The 18,431-nt window shown below is 37.7% G+C and overlaps 1 protein-coding gene across 5 annotated transcripts in view; it reads left to right on the plus strand.

Annotated features, from left to right (window-relative positions):
* Positions 1 to 2,834: 2,834 nt before the first annotated feature.
* LOC126837862 (protein pangolin, isoforms A/H/I/S) overlaps positions 2,835 to 18,431 on the plus strand; it is a 48,957-nt gene continuing 33,360 nt past the window's right edge. For all 5 annotated transcript variants that reach the window (XR_007685650.1, XR_007685651.1, XM_050571815.1 and 2 more), the window contains exons 1-3: positions 2,835 to 3,687; positions 6,666 to 6,732; positions 10,586 to 10,686. Coding sequence is in view for 3 of the 5 variants with exons in the window: in XM_050571815.1 (XP_050427772.1) it covers positions 3,520 to 3,687; positions 6,666 to 6,732; positions 10,586 to 10,686 (336 nt within the window). In the remaining 2 variants the exon portion in view is untranslated. The remainder of the gene's footprint in view (positions 3,688 to 6,665; positions 6,733 to 10,585; positions 10,687 to 18,431) is intronic.

The following is an 18,431-nucleotide window of genomic DNA, read 5'->3' on the forward strand; positions in this document are numbered from 1 at the left end:
GATAAAATCACTCGCAAATATACGCTTCGTTGCGAATGTGTAGCTGGTAAAAATACAAATCTTCAGCGTATTCAACACACTTTTGTATTATTTGTAGTATTATTTTTGTGGTTAAGGTTTTTTTTAAATATTTTAATATATAACCACAAGCGTTGCTTAAGTTTTTTCTAGATTCATATTAAGTATGCCTTTTTATATGGTATTATACTTTATAGCACAATTCACAAGTGACAAAGTTACCCTTAAACGCCATAACTAAATACCAATTTCAGAAATATTTTATGATAACAAAAAAAATAGTGTACCACCTACCTATGCACAGTATAAGCTCTAGTGTACGAAATTAAAAGGCAGCAAATGCAATAGTATATATTATTGTTATTAATTATTTATTAGACATGTAATAAATAGTTTTGTACAAGAAAATATTTTGGTGGCCGTGGCCGGTGGGACTTTATTGTGTTTTATTTTAGTCATCTATTTCAACGCCACTGATTAAAGAATCGTCAAATTCCAATTAGTAATTAAATAACAATACTGTATACATACATACAGATACAAATACAACAATATTACTATTTACAAATGTAAACAAATAGTAAAGAATTTTGTTTATATAGTTTATAGATCAAATCAAATGATTCAATGTATTTTAAAATTTGAAATGATTGAAAATTCAACACAAATATTATACAATATCATAACGCTTTTCTAATAAGTATAATTATTCAAACATTTTTTTTTTATATGATTGCGCAACGTTCCGATTTTATTAAATATTAATGTTGTTGTTGGCTAATAATAATGTTTGATTTAATGGGTGGACTGTATGGAGTTTGTAAATGAACAAAACGTTGGTGTTATTCTTTAAAAACTACTTCACTATTGAATTTCTTAAAATCTCTAACAGTACTAACTGGCCAGTGCTTACTTACTAAGGAGACAATAATATTGGTGTATAAACTTATTAACGAATAGCTATAATAAAAAAACATAAGTATAATTAATATAAATCTGGCCAGAAATCCGGTGGTATTGCGGTGATTCACTCGCTCGTAAACGGTTGATTTCAGACGACGGTGAAATAACAACATAAAAACAATATTAATAAAAGGCCGTGTTAATTAACGGTGAGCTCAATAGAGAAATTCATATATTCCCCATATTGACAAAAATATACGGTACCGGTAAAACAAATTAATTAAATTCCAATAAATTATACACGCGTATTTTCTTTCTTTGGCGATCGGTCAATATCGATAGAACAGAACTCACTTCAATACTGATTAAGAAAACAATATCTCGACCCATAGATAGATAAGTTATAAGTAGTACGGGTGGCGCTCTCATCTTTTACCTAACAAATAATTTGCAAAAACTTTTATTATGGAAACTATTATAGGTATTCATATTTGCCTTTTATCAAATTATTTTAAAGCAATAACAAACATTCTATGCTATTTTCCCCTATTAAATATTTTTTTAATCCCAATCTACTGAGTTACTGATTTAACATAGTATACTTCAGTTAATTTTAAAATCATTATATTGATGATCTTATGATTTGGCAAGATTCGTTGGACGCGTACCTCTGTACTCGCGATTGCTAAAAATGAACCATCAGTCAGCACATAATATTATCTGTGTGGGCATTGCATTTTAATCGTTTTAAAAAAATTTCAATACATGCCGATTGTGGGCAATTTAAAAAACGTGATAAAAATTCTTACTAGCTTGTTCGCCAATTTGTATATTCCAGATATTATAATAATGGGGGAAGTAATGCCCCACCAGGCTAGTTCCCCCCCCCGGGGCTCAATGGATACATGTAAAAAAAAAAAAAAGATATTATAATAATAATAAAATTAATAATCGAATGGCAATCGGCATAATATATGTTTTAAGAATGTTCAGTGGGAAATAAAAGTGAGATTTGTGACTCTTAAGTATGTTCAGCTGACCTCTGTCCAACCTTTTAACTAGTACTCACTTACTAGTCAATATTAATTAATTAATCAAATCGGGTTTATTTATTTAGTATTTTTTCCATGGAATATTAGACAATTTTTATTCACAACAGATTAGATTCCAACGAATCATTTAAGTGTGCACATAATGTAGGTATGTATTGTATTTTTTGGGTAAATAACTAAAATACGTTAAAAATTCGAATGAAATTAAAAATCAAACTCACGACCAACCAGATATTTTTGATCTGGTTTGATAGTTCTTTTGTAAAGAAAAATTTGAAAATCATATTATCATAACAGTCGATTACATGCCAAATTTATGTTTACTGTATTATTATAAACATGTATGTACCTATTGAATAAAACATTTTATTAATATGGTTACATATTGGCAGTACTAAAATATACAACATTTTTTACTTAATAATACAATTATTATTAAATTTAATAATAGCCTTTTTTCAGGCGGTACAGAAGTACCTATCTAAGATATTTTCATGTGCAAAAGTGTTGGACGTTATGTTATTATGTAGTTTTTCTGCTGATCATATTTTACCGACGGGCGACGGCGACCCTAAAAAATCACTAATATAAATTATAATAGGGACGATAAATAATATTATTATACGTATACATGTATATAATAGACATAAGCGTATAAATAAACGTATATTGGGAATCCCTGCGCATTAACTCGTGTGTGTGTGTGTTTGTGTACTGCGTTTTATGTGTGTATACGATCGCCCGCGTGCGTGTGCGATGCATTTCACGGCGGGCGGCGTGGGGGCCTGCGGGGGAGGTTATCCGCGTGTCGATTGGTCGACTCCCTGCTCTGCCCCGTGTGGTATGCGGCCGACCGAACGAGTCGACAAGTCCGCCGCGCGTGTTCCTGTCGTCGTCCGTCGACGTTTAGTCCGACCGAAACGCACGTAGCCCGTGTCTGCTGTTACCGCGCGCGTTGTTCAACCACAACCGCATCACATCTATACTCATACCCACACGCTCAGACAGTGGTCTGACCGAGAAACAAGCCGACGACAACGGGCCCAGTGATACCGAGTGCGCGCTAACAAGTGTCATCACGTATTATAATTATAATTATTATCATTATCGATATCGGCTGTCGGTAAACAAGAGTGTCCGGTCGCTTATTATTTATCTATATATAGTTATATGTACAAATATTTATTATAATATTATTGTTAATTTTTATTTTCGCTTCCTCTCCCGATCGATTCGGTTTATTGGCAATCTCGTTTTATTCGGAACACGAAAGCCGCGCCGATAATAATATTATTCAGTGATGGTGCGTTATCGGCGAGCCGCGGCCAAAGGTAGCGTTCCGGCGGCGCCGGCTACCGTACGCCGGCCGCCGCGATAAGCGGTGGCGGCGGTGTGCGCCCCGACGAATATTATGCGCCGATAGTCCCGACGGCGGATATCTGTGCAGATTTGCTGTGTTCTTTTTCGATATTATATTTACTTAACTCGGCGAGTGCAATCATCTACCCCCGACCACACGGTAACCGCCGCTCAAGCCGCCGAGGCGATGCCGCACGCCAGCGAAGACGGAGTCGCGGCCGCCGGCGAGGACGCGTGCAGCTCGGACGAGCTGATCGTGTTCAAGGACGAGGACGGCGGCGAAGACGTAGTCAAACGATCCTCGGACAAAGTGACCGAGGAGAAGTCCGACCTGATCGACTTATCAGAGACTGAGGTAAACAAAAACAAAACCTATACCGACGCGCGATAGTCGTGACGATTCTCTCCCCGTCAGTGGTGTTATTATTATTATGTGATGATATTCGGATGGCGTTAATTGGTAAAAAAAAGTCGGTCGGAGCCGAGGATTATCGTTATTGTATGTATTTTGTCCGCGGCGAGTCCAATTATAATCGGGCGAGGGGTTGTTTCACGTTGAACAGGTGAAAACAGGTGTGTAACACCATTGTTAGACCCCTCCGGCCTCCGCCGCCGCCGACCCGTCCGAACCCGTGATTATAATAATAGCCCTGCTTCGTTGAATACACATACACACACTCTCACGCATTAACTAGGCGTAAAAAAATAATAATAATTCATATTCGATCGTTTTTCTCACTCTGGTGTGTTTGTTTGTGTTTTCGAACAGTGTGTGTAAGCGAGAATGAGACAGATAATATTTTGCGCGGCAGACCGAGACGATGTTAATTATCCGGCAGGATTGTCGTGTAGACTGTAGTGTGTGGAGAGAGAGAGAGAGAGAAAGATGGCTACGGGTATCGCATTACCCATCGGCTCCGTCGTCGCACCGTAATGAATTCAATTAACTGTGTACGGAATAATTTACACAAGTTAGTGGTAGGTAGTTGCACGCAAACATGCACACTTGTCGACACCTAGACGCGCCCCGTCAATCATCATCATGACTATATTATTATTATAAACGCATTTAATCGGGCGACAACTAAACCGCCACCGGCGCGAGGTCGTTAATTAAAAAAAATTATTATTATTTTCCTTAATAACCGGGTACGTTTTCACACCGGAGCACGTGCGTTTACGCGTTCATTAACAAACCGCCGGTAAGAGGTATATAATACTAAAAATAGCGGAATAGAGCTGATGTTTTTTTTCGCAACGTTTAAGCCATTGTCAGTCGTTATAATAATAATAATTGTCGAGCCTTCCCGATGGCGCGCAATCCACGGAGTAACAACATTTTACTTTCATAAAATAGCGACGATAAATATAAAAATTAGTTTTATAACTTTTTAACAGACATTGTCACATGAAATGATTAAAATCATTGGATTGTCCTAAAATTATCGTTTGGACGGCAGTGGCGTTCTACGTACACTGAACATGCGGTCTGCTCCGCTGAAGCCATAATAGTAATAATCATATAATATTAAAAAAGAAGAAACAGTTCAGGATAAATCCCAAACTAACTCGACGCAATGGCAAAATATGCTGTAATGTCTTAGTGTCGACGTCGCCGTCGATGATTTTGACTTGACAATAAAATAGAAACCCTCGCGATATTCAATAGACGGTAGATAGTATTTACATATAAATATATTATAATAATTTGTGTACAATGCAAGATTTTCGGAAAAACGCCTAAAAAGAACTCAAAACGGCCCCGTTATTATCGCAACTCGTCCGAATATACGAGATGTGCTAAATACACAACAATAGCAACATTGCTCAGAGGTGTCATTGTGTGTGTGTGTGTGTGTTTCTCTTATTAAACCGACCTAGGCCCCCGGACGATCGGGTATTTTTTCCTCAGAAATCGGAATAATAATTGTCGGTTTACTTTTGTGTGCCGCGTTCTCGTTTTTATCACCCCAAGAGTATAATAATATATTCGTCACAATAGTAAACACGCCGAACTGGCGAACAATAAAAAGGCGAGCACCTTGTTCTGGGATTGAGAGATCCGCCGTGGTCCTGTTTAATAATATTTTGTGCGGTCACAAAAAGAAATTACAGAAAAGGGACGGACAGAGACGAAAAAACGTTGTTGAACACACACACACACATAATATACACACAAAGAAAAATGCCGAGGAAATATAACATCAACCCTAACGCGCCCGTTTTGTTGTGTTCGACGAACCTGTTCCATTTGTGTGTGCACAGGGATTATACGACGGATCTCTGCGGGTACATTGTGTGTATGGTGTGTCCTTCGTCCTGCCCTCATCTACCATGGTGTCAAGGAATTACACGATAAATTATTATCGCGACCTATCTTTTTTTTTTTTTTTACATTATAAGAATTGCACCACCCACGCCAATAAGGGAATCATAGGTTTTCGGGGAAACAAACGAAAGCCGGTAAACTTCGCGGTATCGTTATAGCTCTAATAATAATAATAATAGACCGATAAGTAGTCGTACCGGGTCTGTCGGAGAGGCGGTGGCCGACGGGTGTGACCACTCTGGTTAAGGGGGTTTTTTTTTTACTCGCGTACAAACAATAACCGGTACCATTAGAGCACACGGTGGCTAATAATAAGAGTATTCGTCGATGATTGATAGTAATCGCGAGCACCGCGATGATAATAATAATAATAATAATAATAATAATAGTAATATGATGCGGAGACGATGATTGGCGCGCGCTTTAATGACTGGCGGCGGTGGCTTGTAATCTCTGTAGGATTGCATCATTCTAAGAAAACGGTGTCGGACCGAAGAAAATGAAGATTCGATTAAATAAAAAAGAAAAATTCCTTTACGGGAAATGTCCATACCGGGGAACGGGACAGGTTGTAGTTTTTTCCCCCATACCGGAATTTCCAACTCCTCCGAAGACAATCCTTTCCCGGCGCAGTCTTCGTTGTCTCCGAATTGAAATTCAACTTTGAAAATTCTCGACCGGTTTGAATAATGATAATAATGATACAATTATTGGCGACGTCCCAGGTACAAAACGGGGAGGATCGCAACGGTTACCGGGCTCTCCGTGGGGGCGCTTGGGTCCGTCGAATTGTATTAGGCGCCAGCAGCTCAGCAGGAAGAAGAAACGCGATAATATTTTGTCTAACTTGGGCGCTTCGCCTTCGCCATATTAGCACATATATCATTGTCGTAATACACACACATACACAAGTCCTTCCTCGCCACCTCCCATCTACTCCCAGAATACGTTGTGTAAATGTACCCCAATGAATCTATCTAACGCTCTTTGTTTTGTTTTTACAGAAAGTCAGTTCGAATCATCGGTGTTCGCCTGTGAAAACCAACAGTTCTACACCTGATCTCAACCGAAGTAAGTATTGAAACTAGGCTTATATTATTTTTTATGTTTGACATCCCGGTGGCCGGCTTACTTGCAATAGTATTTCGTTACAACATAGTTTGTAAAACATTAAAAACAGCGGCGCCTATCGGGACAATATTTATGAGGGGAGGCGTGTATTTTTATAATTTTTTTTTTAATATGGAGATTCAAATTTTATTTTTCTAGGGTCAAAACGTCTTTAAATCTTTTTGAATTTTTGAAAATAAATTTATACTTTATTTTTTTAATGACAACTACGACGAATGTTTTAGGAATGACCAAAATGATTATGGTCAATCTGTTGAATTGCGTTACTTCTTCAGTCGAAGACACTTTATCCGCTTTCATTCATGTTTACCTCACACAGTTAGAAAAACAAACTTTTTTTAAACACACACACGGTGTAATACAGCAATTAGAGGCCCATCGCGACCGTGGAGCCGCCGGTCCAGGCCTGTAATTAGGTACGCCGAGACGGCAGCCGCGAGCGACAACAATACTGCGGGCCCGGCACCTTGTTTCTTCGGCCCACTCGTTAGTCGTTATTGGCGCGCGCGCTCTCGCATAGGCATAAAAACACGGCCCGACCGGATAACCGGTGTAAATTTACATGATTTTCCTATATTATTTTAAAGACCGTGTCTAAATTATCGTGCTGGTCAAGCATTAACGAGACCGGGTGAACCGTCAAATGTGTGTGTATAGAAAATACATTTAAATAAAAGCGACGCGTCAATGATAAATAATAATAGCGAAAAAAATACCGGGAAAAAATAAAAACCAGTGAAAATATTCCATTAAACGGTTCATCGTCGGGCAAAGACAAAAGTGTACGCTGCCACCACGTGGTCCTGTTGGCCGTTGCGTGTTGTATGTGCGTATTTATTTAATATAATTTTGACTAGCGAGGGAAAAAAACCCCAAATCCTCCTTGCACAGGTACACGTCGCGCACTCCAAACATGTGTTGAACACTCTCGACGGGTGGCGGTTCTCGGAATCTGACCGAAAGAATGTCATTCTGGGTGGCTATGGTGGTATAGTATGGTGGTGGTGGAGATGGCGGTGGCGACGACGACCACGATGGGCGAGGCGAGGGACGGACGCGAAAAATATAAAAATCTCTTTTTCTCCCATTCTTTCTTGTTTGTACTCTACATAAATATGACCTTGAACGTTATTGTCCATCGACAAACGCATAATGACAGAAGAGCTAATAATAATAATAATAATAAAAGAGAGGTAGTCGAACCGAGCGCATTATAATAACCCGTGAGCGAGGAGTACCACCGGAGAGCGAGAGAGACGAAAGATGTGCCTGTAATAATTCTCCAGTGTGAGTATGTGTGCATGTACATACAATATATATTATATAAAATATATATGTATATACCGGTCTATACGTATAAACAACGCGCCTATACACGGCCAGTCTGGTCGGGCAGGGCTGCGCCGGGGCGGGGTTCCACAAGGCTTCCTAAACGAGGCTCGTTTTGTTTTTTGACACCGGACCCCTCCCCGCTCCCACCGATGCCTCAGCAGCAACAGCAGCAGTACTACAACAGCAATAGAGGTTTTACGCTTTCTTTACACCCCCTCCGCCGCCGGCCGCCCCGCGTGCCGACTTCCCGACGACGACGACGACGATGGGATCTTAGTGTTCACCATAATATAGCCTGTGCGGTGGTGCTCCGCTGACCGGCTATCTCAAGCAGCGCTCGTTAACCAAAACTATACACGACTACCGCACACACACACACAAATACACATTAGATGGAGTGCCGCCGTTGCGGTGTTGCCAGGTCATCGCCGACCGACCGACAAGAGAATCTTTAGAGATTTATTATATTGTATATAATAATAACAATATAATTACCCAACGCACACGATGGGGTGTTGTGTATATGTATATATTATTGTCACATGGTCTTTCCCGTGTTGCGACGACGTCACACGTTGAATGGAGTTGGGCAGTGAGAGGAGAGTGGAGACAGACAACAGGGACAAAACAAAAAATTTGGCGGAAAAAAAATTAACCATCGGGCGGTCATCGGGGTACATATCTTGTTTGAATACAAAAAAAAATCAACTAGGAGTTGTAAAACAACAATAATAAAAATACTGGTTGGTAGCTATTCGAAATCAAATATAATTTTCTCGCATAACCAAAGGAACGATCAATATTTGCATAATAAAGTATAATATATTACCTATATGTAGTATTGGTATAGCGGCCACAGTAAACTATATTTATATTATAATATTATGTAAGCGATGCGCTTCGGGACAGCAAAATTTATTTATGATTTATTTACACAAATTCGATCGCGGTCCGAATGAAAATGTAAATTTATTAAGTCTAGTTAAAAAAATAATTATGACGACTGTTGCGAATTTAACCGGTTGTTTCTCGTCGAATAAATAATATAAATAAATAAAAAGCAAACGTTTAATATATTATTTTCCTCGTTAGCGTGTATTATATGTATATATTGGCGCGTAATGAAAAACCTATTTGAATACACATTAACGTCGAAAGCGATGCGTAAATTATAGTTCTCGGAAAACAAGGTCGTCTGAATAATTGAATCCAATGCGTTTGATAATCAGACGTGCCAGTGGTTTGTGTGTGTATGCACGTTACTCAGTGTAAGCTACAGGTTTTTATTTCCATGTCTCGGTAAAGATTTGGCCGTAGGTTTATAATGTTTTTTTTAACACACTGTTTAATAATAAAAAAAAAAGTAAAATGATTACCCTGGGTTTGAGTATTATAATATTTTCTGTTGTTTTAAGATGGAAAATAACCGAAATTAGTTAATTACAATTTACGAATACAAATTCTTGTTTATAACTATTATTGTTTCAAATTGAAAGGCTCCGAACAACAACCGGGTAATTCATTTGTGTCAACATTTGCTTTTTCGTGGAAAAATGTCCATAAAAAATGTTATCTACGATTTGGAGCCACAAACTATTACTAACAAAGATATTATCACAAAAGGCGTTTTTCCCGTCTGTTGCAGTGAATGGGATAGATAATTATTCCCCTTCGGTCGTCCTGGAAAAGAATTTTACATTGTGAATTTATCTGAATGTTGCTCCAAGTCTATCAATTAGGTATGTCCCTTTGTCTATACCAAAACCTGTTAATTGTAATTAAAGAACACTTATTAGTCACAACTTTTAATTACCCCAAACAAAAAAGAAATGGGGAAAAAAGTGTACATTAATCAAAGTCTATCGATTTTAGTTTTATTTCGTTTGCTCGATTTTTCCCTTTCCAAAAAAAAATTGTATTTATATTTTTTCCGTCAAGGATGAATTCCTTTTAGTCCATTTTGTGGTGAATAGTAACTAACACTCTTTACCGCGTATGTAAAAATGCTTAACCTATTCGTATTGTTTGAAAACTCAAGACGTGTATAATATATAGTAGTACAGTACTTAGTGGTCTCTCGAGTATTTTTTTTATGTAGTTCTCTTGAGGATAATTAGGTTCTTCACCGCCACCGTCGCAATATGTATACTTACACTAGCTCTCTTATTCGTTTCACTCCCCGACCAGTCGTCATGGCTGTTGGGCTTATTTTTATGTAGGCTTAAAATTTAAAAAAAAATGTATACTCTATTATGTGTACTCGAGTTATGCTGACATTGTGCGTTAATAAGGGGAAAAAAAAAGAGTTTACTTTTGACGCCTGTCATTCTACAGTTTGCGTTTTTTTTTTTTTTTTATATACCGGTCTTGTGTATTTGGAAGCTGCGATCGATATACAACCGATTATTGTTTTTTACGGTATTAATATTTTTGTTCATTAAAATATCATTGTTTGTTTCAGGTAAACCAGGTCCAACTCCCCACCCGCCTGCTTTCAATATGGGTTATCTCGTCGCACCATACCCATCGCCCTACACGAATGGCACTACGTCTGTGTCAATGGTAAGTACCGAGTTTCAGTCACAATCAATTAAATTAATTAACAGTCATTAAGACATTAAATTGCATGCCAAAGTACACCGCGTATTATACCTTATTTATGTATAAGTCATCAGATTAGTTCATGATAATATATCGTAATCGTCCAACGTTGTTGGGTTTGAGGTGGTAAACCAATGACTTTTTCAGGCTGACCGTCTTCTCGACGGTTTAAAGAACATTAGGTCGTAGGCGGTTAAGTTAGGGCCAAGAAGATGTTCCCTCAGCTTATATGGAAACAAAAGGGTATAGGGTATGTAAAGTGTAAATGGACAATTACAGATGAGTACATGAAGTTGCTCCCATCGTTTAAAATTTGTCAACAAATAAATTTAATACCCGAAAAAAAAAAATTGTTCATATTTTATCAAATTAAAATAAAGCTAAACCACAAGATTTACCTCTAACGGCTTATCAAAGCTTGTCGATGAACAATGTTCAGCGATTGTACGACATTGTGTAATATTATATAGTTTCAGTTAATCGAGATGGATTGTATTAAAAAAAAACATAGTTACCTCGTTTTAATTGCCTTTAATCTTTGGCACTCCCATTTTTTGATAACAGTTGTCGGTTATTTTTCGTTGCTTATGATAACAACAGAGTAGACCTATCACTCGTGATTTGACCCGGAGAAGATGGTTTTGTTCTTTTTATACTATTCTTATTATTAGTGCGTTATTGAGGTGAGAGGTGTTCTATAATCGGTCGTGATCTCGACGCTTCTTTTATATATTTTATTACAATTTAATTTATTTTTTGCGTTGATGTTGGACTAGGTAAACAACATTGTAAGGAGATAAGCAGTCGGGGCCGTCTTAGGCTATGCAGGGACCCTTGGACCCCTTGGACACACATAGTTTGAGAAAACTAATGATAAATAAATTTAAAAAAACGTAATGATGTAATTGGGGGCCTCGAATAATAATTCGAGGTCCCCATCAGGCCGTGGACCCTGGCCTCATGCCCAACTCGCCTTTAGGATAAAGGTGGAACTGTTAGCAGTTTCGGGTTTTGCCCTGCAAAACTGCAAAACCGTCCAAAGCTATACGATAATATACATGTTATAAAATTAAGCGTTGAAGGGTTTTGTGTACACATTTAATACGGTTTTTGAATAGACGCCCGTGTGTTTTTTTTTTTAACAACTCGCCTCGTGCATTAGCAAATTATGGTAATTCCTGTGAAAGAATCAAGTACAATAGCGCGGAGTGGCGTTGTTGTTTCCTATACAACAAAAAAAAACTTAAGTTTGCCTCCTCAATCGTAACCATTATTTTACCTAAAAATATGCCCAAAGGTATGCGTCGTTACGCAATCGCCGCGGTCTAACGTGCCGGTGACTACAATCCTTAACTACGTGTTACTTATCATCAGCGCTGTTTAAGACATACATGGTGTAAATATTAAATTTGTTCCAAGCAAGAGAGACGGAGAGGAGATAAAAATAATTTTACGACAATCCAGTGGGCGGAGGGGAATTTCTGTATGAAGCATAGGGGCTGTCCTTGCATTCACCTACTAATAATTAATAGCTTTTATTTGCATTTTATTATTTAATATTATTAGGGGACAAGTTAACTACCGAGATTCGTCATTTTGTACAACAGCTATATTTTAACCCCGAGCAGACCCTTGGATTAAACAAATAATGTGTTCTTATAATTATTTTACTCCCACGGGTCAATAGTCTGAATGCGCATTTGTACTTGGTCGTTTTCGGACGGTAAGCCATATACAAAGGTACCCATCGGTCACCAATTACATTAAAAGATCACTCCTTAATTATTTTCCTGGATAATGTGGGTTCTCCATTCTACGTATTTTTTTTCTCTGGTCAGACTTGTAGAGAGTATTCGATGTGTGTGTCAAATCGTTGTATTCTGTTTTTTCTTTGAATAAACCGATTATTTTATTATTTGTATAAATCGCACGTTTGCATAATATTATAGCATTATAATATTAGCGGCACAACAATGGCAACGTCCGTTTTATTTTAATAATCCGCTATTATTATTGACTTGGCGGTTATCGATTATGTTTTTTTTTTATTCTTATAGATATAATAAAAATAATAAGCATTATTATTATGTAATTTTTTTTAAAATTATAATAGTAACCGATAACGGCTTTACATTAATTATTATTTCATCCGGCGGCGGCTAGTTTATGTTTGCGGAGCGCGCGCGCCCGTAGTCTGGACTCTGGTTAACGCGGTAACGGAGGCGGCGGGCGAGTTCGGTATCGTGAGCTACAAACAAGGCGGGTAATTTGCCGATGACAAGAGGCCACCGGTGGCGGGCGGGGCGGCGGCGGCGCTTGACACACACACACATACGCGCGCGCGCACAGCCGCCACGTCTTGCGTGTCCCCGACTAAACACAACACAATACAGCTCCGTGTATTGCCTACCCTCCCCCTACTTTACCTTCCCCTACGACCGCCGTCGTCCCCACCATGGTATGACGATAATCTAAAACCGCGGTCGGCACCCGCTGCATAAGCCGACGCGGGACAAAAACTGGTTTGCTCGTCGCAGCCCGCCGCCGTCGTCGCGTCGCGGGTATGGCCGCCGTGTACGTGTATGAGTCGACTTACGGTAAGATTCGTCGGGGTGGACGACACTGGTTTTTCGGATCGGACAGACTGGACGCGCGGCGCGAGGTGTGGCATACCTGTTGAGTACGCGCGCTATATAGCCTTGAAGAAGAACAACCGGCGGCGGCGTCGTCGTCGTCCACTTATAGCTATTGTGTGTGTGTGTGCGTGTATGTGTGTATTGAACGGTGTTGCCGGACTTCCGACAACCCGGGCTAACTATGTTACTCGCGCGCGCACACACCGCACCTCGTTGCAGCGTAATCGGACGTGATTGACCCGAACTTGGACTTGTTCTCTATGTGGCGGCGGCGGACGCTATTATAATATTAACAAGCAAGTAATCGTGTACGGTCCATGGAAACGATTTGTTATGAGAAACGAGCATGGCGTGAGAACGACGGAGAGCCGCTAAAATAATAATATATTTAATACTTAATAATATCAACAATAACATAATGTACGGATGACTGGGTAATGCGTTCTGTGAGCGACTATCACAATATTATTGTTGCGCTTGCTAGGATCATTTATGTACTAATTTAAACGGTATTAACCGAAAATAAGTATACTTAATCTTGTTCTGCACTTAAGTATAGGTATAAGTAGTCGGGTTAAAAGTTGATATATGTTAGTCACGGAGTTGTTTGGATTGAGTTAAGATCTGATAGGGAGTTGATCGACTTAGTAAGGTGTTGTAGAATCTTATGCTGTCAACTACTTGTGATACCAAATACATAATAATGCAATTAATTATTGCACTACCTAGACATTTTTAACAACAGTGATTCAATTTTTTTTTTTATGTATCATAATTTATAAAGAATGAATTTTTTTGTCGGTAGCCATCCCTGATTTTCATTCTGTTATACCAAGTAAAATTGGATTAAAATAGTCGAATTGGACGTGACATAAACTGAAGTTATTTCTGTTTTTCCGATTATTACTTTTGTTCTTCTGTTATTGTTGTTTAACTGCAGACATCGCGTCAAGGGCTACTACATTGTCTATTTAAAATTAAAATACATATTGTATAATGTATTATACTTTTAGTTCACAAGATATTGTTCGCCTAAATAACATAAATAGTTACCATCTAGTTACTGTTCGAAACGTTTAATACAGGTGAAACTTTAATGAAAAGCGTTTAACGTTTGGTTATTCCTATAAATAATTTATAATTTGGCGTTTTTTTTTGTATATAAAAAGTATCGAAAGGTTACATCCTATGCGTCGGATGTCCTAAAACGTGACCAGAGTTTTTTTTACCGTTTTTACCTTGTCTTAGCATAATATAATCTGTGTGAGAAAAATGACGTTATGTTTAACTCGGTGAGAATTGGCAATTTTTACTTTTCAAAAGTATGCAAAGAGTTCAATTGTGTTATTACATCCGAGTTATCCAATTAGCTTAAACTAATTGTTTGATAATCTATTTAAAATTTCGAAGTATTATTATCGTGATTCGTACTGATTCGTGCATCAAAACTACTCAAAATTGTCGTCGAAAATAATAGATAAACACTCGACCAAAATTACCTTTGTATTAAACCTTTTTTTGAACTATAAAGTCTGTTAGAATCCACAGAGTTGTTCTTAACGGAAGCACTAAATCCATCTCTAGGAAAAAATAATAAGTAAGCGCACCGAAAACAAGTAGTAATTTTACACGCGCATTATTGCAACCATGATAACATTTATTACTACTATTATTAATAAAACTTGTTTTATAATTATTATTATGTTCAGTTCGAATCTGCCGATTATTATATGGCGCTCCGAGCTAAACTACATTAAAAAAAAAATGTATACATCTATAGAATTTTCTTTTAACGCTCCAGTGGAACGGGAAGACCCTATTGGGATATCCTTTAAAAAAACACAATGCAAAAACTACACAACCGGCGTTTAACAATTTGTAAATAAAAAAATCTATTGAATGGTTACTGTCGTCGATACGGTGCGGTAATGCGAATATACCAGTTCGCCGTCAATTTTTGTAATTATTATTTTAATAATAATAATATGTTGGACGAGATTGGTCAGGATGCCTATATAACCAGTTTAGTCACAGCTGTCGATGTTGTTCAAACACTTACTATAAAATATGAAATTCGCTTTAGCCGTTTAAAATAATGTTGTTAAGTCATTTGGGGCCGACGTGTTTACGACATTGACCTTGTCCCATCCCTTTTAGTGTGTACACACAAAATATACATAAAAAATCCCCTTGATACCCAAATCAAACAGTTTGGTAGGTCTTATTTTATTACCATGCAGTATGCATTATAAGATTTTGTCCGTAAAAATGATTTTCAGATATAAGCGGATTACAATTTACATCCAAATAAATATATTTTAGGGTATCCCGAGTTCCAGCTCTCGCCACTCACCGAAAAAAGGATTTTTGCGACAGTCTTCACGTTTTTAAGTCTATTCTGTCGACCCTTGCGTGACCGTCGACATACACTATACGTTAGTATACCTATAATGCCGACCGGTTAACCAGAAATTTGACATTTCCGTAACCCATTATTCGGTGTACCTACGCCCAGGGGTATAGTAAGAAAAGAAAAAAAATCAAACACACGTAAGCGTAAACCCATTAAACGCACACAAAATTATCGAGTTTGCTTTTTCAATTGTATCGCGCACAAGGCAAATACGGACAGGTGTGTCCCGTTGTGTGTTAAAGGGTCCAGATTGTATGAGAGTAGAAACGCCTTTATTGTATATTATAGAATGTATATCGTCCGTGTGTTGTGGCGTAATGGTTTACAGTCGAATGCCGCTAATGCCAATAAAAACGATGTAAATAACCAAGGGGAAGAAAAATACAGCAGTAGTAAAATTCGGCCTGGTAAATTGCCTCCACAGATGGCTTTAAATCTTTAGTCAAAAGTTTGTAACTTTAATCTAAAAGTCCACGATTTTTAAATATAATAATGTGTTAAAAAATCATATCGTCAAATACATGATAACTCTATATAAGATCTTTGAAAAACTACCGATACATGTATAAAACCATTCATCATTTGGTCATTGGAAAACCTAAATGCCAATTTCCCCAAAATTACTAAATAGTTAATCGATCTGAGCTAAATCTCAGTCGTAATGTACATTTTTTCGTATTATCTGACTGCGGTGATATGCAGTGACTTGTATATACTAAAAAAAAACAACAATATTTCTCTAACCATATAATAATATTTTTATCATGAGTGAGCTCTTCGCGTAACTTCCTGTTCCAACAAAATACTTGTATTTTTGCACGCGCGCCGACGATAACGCGTTGATAAGGATTATGACTAAAATACAAAGATATAATATAATTATTGTGTTCTCTAGGTTACAGTAGTAAAAATATGCGTAGGCGCACTCAAACGGTGTATAAGTGTCTTGTTGACGTTTTTCTCAGTAGTTTCTCTGCCGAATCCTAAAACAACGGCGGTACACCACCCGAGGCCGTTTTAATTAATATGCACGGAAACCGTGCTTAAGGCTCCTTTGCCGTTATGTTATTGTTGTTTTTCATTTTCTTCGACTGCCCCCTTAAGGTGGTTGCCTGCCTATGCCGTTTCCTCCGCCCGGGTATGTTTTAGCGATATAAAGCCCATCATCCCTTATTCCCCTGCCTCGCTGCTATTATTATTATTATTATTACACATACCGCATCCCGACAGACTTTCAATGGTTTCCAATTCTTCTATATGTATATATTTATATTATATTATCCTCCCCTGCAGACTACACGGCAGAATTTCATGTACACACACACGACACTACCTATTGATCGTTTTGTGTCTCCCGTTTTTTTAATCTTCAATTTTTTTCCTTCGTTAATTTCACGGATCAACGTTGAATCCCCTTTCTCTCTTGTTCTTTTTTTGTTTTTTCGTTATCGGCCGTGTCACAATATTGATAAGCACCTGCGACGCTCTCGGATTACGGCGACTTGGGATCCGGTTTTATGTTCCGTTCCAATGTGTATGGGTGTTTCATTACAACGGATCAATTCCAATTGTTGTTTGGTATAATGTGTGCGCTCTACTGATAAATAAAAAATTATCATTTTTCTTAATTTGTTCGCGATGAACTCTTCTTAAACGTTTGCGAAAATCACATACCTCCCACGCTCAAACAGCACATACCCCGCCGGTCGCAATCGACAACAATAAAAATGAGAGGGAGGGAGGGCCGTGTGTCGATTTACACATATCGATCACGTACTTACATTCTACAATATATATAATACTAAATGGCACTCACGTTTAGGCTATAATAGCGCCCATATTGAAGACGAGGTTATCCAAAACTTTGATGTTTCAAGTAATTTGTAATCCTATACATGGCATTGTTGTTCAGCATCAACATTATCTATAAAAATAACAAACGAGCAATTGCTAACTCAGCTTAATAACGTGATACAATTTGGCGTTAGATTGAAATAGTCGATTTTTAATAATAATATATATATATATTAGTATAATATTTTTTGGGGGATTTTGTATATTGATTATTAGTGTTGTATTGATAATTTACTATTAAGTAGGTATATAGTTTATATTTCCTCATATGAATGCTTTAATTTAAGAAACAATAAAGACTGTAAAATGATTATCCAAAATACTATAAGTATAGGTATCATTAACACCGTGAGGGTGGTCTTATAAAGCTGTAAGTGTAATTCTACACTTTTACACTTACAATTAGTTTAACTAAAAAAAAAGAAAAACTAGCAGTTACATGCAAAAAACTATTTTCTATTAGAAAATCTCGGTTCTCGTGGTGTTAAAATTTTAGATGAAGTTTTGTGATTTTTTTTATAGAACAACGCATTCGGTTTTAATATGATTGACTAAAGGCAAATAAGTCCGGCGAAAACTCTTAGTCTTTTGTTTATCGATATCGCGTTTTTCTGTACTTGACAGTTTGACATTGTATCAATTTCCTCGCGTGCACGTCCAATAATAATAACTGTCGCTCGCCGTATTGAAGTTTTTTTTTTTGGGAGGATTGCCTTATCAATTAAACAAATAGAAATACTTGTTTGTCGAGAGCTGAACGAAACGCTGATCTTACTGAACTCTTTGTGTGCCGGCGGTGGCGG

Source organism: Adelges cooleyi, unplaced genomic scaffold (assembly GCF_023614345.1).
Source record: "Adelges cooleyi isolate 19-005CV unplaced genomic scaffold, UGA_ACOO_1.1 ACOO_flye_CR_arks_rails_tigmint_CR_PRNA_30, whole genome shotgun sequence".
Taxonomy (NCBI): Eukaryota; Metazoa; Arthropoda; class Insecta; order Hemiptera; family Adelgidae; genus Adelges; species Adelges cooleyi.